The sequence below is a fragment of the Chaetura pelagica genome, unplaced genomic scaffold, assembly GCF_000747805.2.
Source record: "Chaetura pelagica isolate M959 unplaced genomic scaffold, ChaPel_1.0 scaffold1598, whole genome shotgun sequence".
In the NCBI taxonomy this organism is placed as follows: Eukaryota; Metazoa; Chordata; class Aves; order Apodiformes; family Apodidae; genus Chaetura; species Chaetura pelagica.
The window spans coordinates 167,799-169,712 of record NW_009954269.1 but is presented as its reverse complement, the minus strand read 5'-3'; the positions used below and the strand labels follow the sequence as shown (position 1 = coordinate 169,712).

The 1,914-nt window shown below is 60.2% G+C and overlaps 1 protein-coding gene across 1 annotated transcript in view; it reads left to right on the top strand.

Moving 5' to 3' along the window:
* ZNF687 (zinc finger protein 687) overlaps window positions 1-1,914 on the top strand; it is a 9,371-nt gene that overhangs the window by 3,212 nt on the left and 4,245 nt on the right. Inside the window, 1 exon segment of the mRNA XM_010003791.1 lies at window positions 1,169-1,347. Coding sequence (XP_010002093.1) covers window positions 1,169-1,347 — 179 coding nt within the window.

The following is a 1,914-nucleotide window of genomic DNA, read 5'->3' as shown; positions in this document are numbered from 1 at the left end:
GCTGTAGATACTGCGGCCGCGCTGCCGCGGGCAGGGCTGTGTTTGAAGGTCACCAGGAGCCCAGAGATCCACATGTTTATATGGATTCTCCTGCAGAGCTCTCTTGGCAGCAGGATTTCTTACTCCCATCTCCCAGCCTTGGTGTCTCTGGAGGGTTTGGTGCTCAGGGAAGATGGGGTGTGCACGCCAGGGCTGTGACAGGAGCAGTGAGGGGGCACCAAGAGGAGGAGAGCAGGGGCAGGAGCTGGGGGACATTGTCCTCATCTCCTGCTGCCTCCCAGTCCAGCAGGGGAGTATTTCTGGCTCAGAGTGGGCAGAGCTTGAGCTTGGGAATTGAACGTGAAGTTGCTGGCAGGACACAACCTGTTGCCAGGCTCCACCTGGCCCAGTAGCCTTGTCCCATTCCCAGATGGACTTGTCCCCACACCAGCTCTGCCTACAAACAGTCTTTTTTCCTTTAATGCCCAGAGGCCCAGCAGCTCTCCCAGCACAGCCTGGGGTGGGATGGCTTGAGCCATAAGCCTCCCTAATCCTCTTCCTCACCTGCCACCCTTCATCCCCCCTCCCTTCAGATATGTCCCTTGTTCCCAGGCTGTCTGTCCTTAGCTGCTGTTCCCAGTCAGATCCCTGGCTCTCTCCTCTTGCCTCGGGTCTTTCTTGGCACCTTTGGACCCGCTCTGGGTGTCAGAGCAAGGGGAGCCCGGGGGCAGCTGCTCCTTCCCCTCCTCCTTTGCTCTGGGAATCCCCTCTTTCCAAGCAGTTCCTGTTGGAAGCCCCATCCTGTTCCTTCAAGTCCTGGTCAGCTTTTCTGCTCCACATCCCCCTGTTCCTCTCCTGACCTGGAGCTGGAAATACTTCCAGGAGGGTTCAGGCAGCTGGTTCCAGTTCCCTCTCCCTCCCTCACTGGGGCTGGTCCTCATCTCCCCCTCTGGGGAAAAGCCTGGAAAAGGCTCCTGGGCTGCGTGCGAAGCCCCGGCCACGATCACCCAGCAGCTGCACAAGAGGATTAGCTCCTAAAATATTCCCTGCAGAGTCCTGGCACTTGTAGCCCCTGGTGACACGTGGCTCGGGGCCGGTTGGGTGCTGTGGGTCACCAGCCCCGAAAAGGCTTTTGTGGGTGTGGGCAGGACCAGGCTGAACCTCCCCGTGTCCTTCCCCCCTCCCCTAGGTCTGCACAACGTGTCCCATGATCATGTCCAACCGCTGCAGCTTCAATGCCCACCAGAGGATGCACAAGAACCCCCCCCCCCATGTCTGCCCCGAGTGTGGGGGGAATTTCCTGCTGGCCAACTTCGAGGCCCACCTGAAGGAATCCTGCCTGCACTTCTCCCGCCGCGTGGGCTACAGGTAGGGCAGGGATCTGCTGGGCAGGGGGAACATGGGGAGGTGCCAGGACCCAAGGGAACAGGCCCAAGCCCAGATGGCAGGTTTTCATTTTGCAGAACAGGCAGGAGCCCACGTCCCTCCTCCCTGCTGGTGCTGGGGACAAGGCTGGGGGGGAATGTGTCACTTTACCCCCTGCTCTGGCTCTCATCCCTTTAATCCTGGGGGAATTTTCCTCCTTCTGGGACCCCCCTGGCCACTGGTCATGGCTGGCAGTGTCAGACTGGAGTGTCTCCTCCTCCTGCCTGGGCCCTGCACCCACCATTGCTGGGCAGGACTGGTTGCTCCAGACTGGGGTCCTCCCTGAGCACAGAACTGGTTTGGACCCTGGTGTCTGTTGGGGCAGGGGCTCTTCCCAAGCCCCATGGTTGGACAGGGAGCAGCCATGGGCCCTTGTGCTCCTGTTCCTCTTGGCTGGTAGCACTTGGTGACACAAGTCTCCATGTCACAGCTGAGCTCCCCACCCTGCTTGTCCCTCACCTCTTCCCTCCTCTCTCAGGTGTCCCAGCTGTGCCGTGGTCTTTGGTGGGG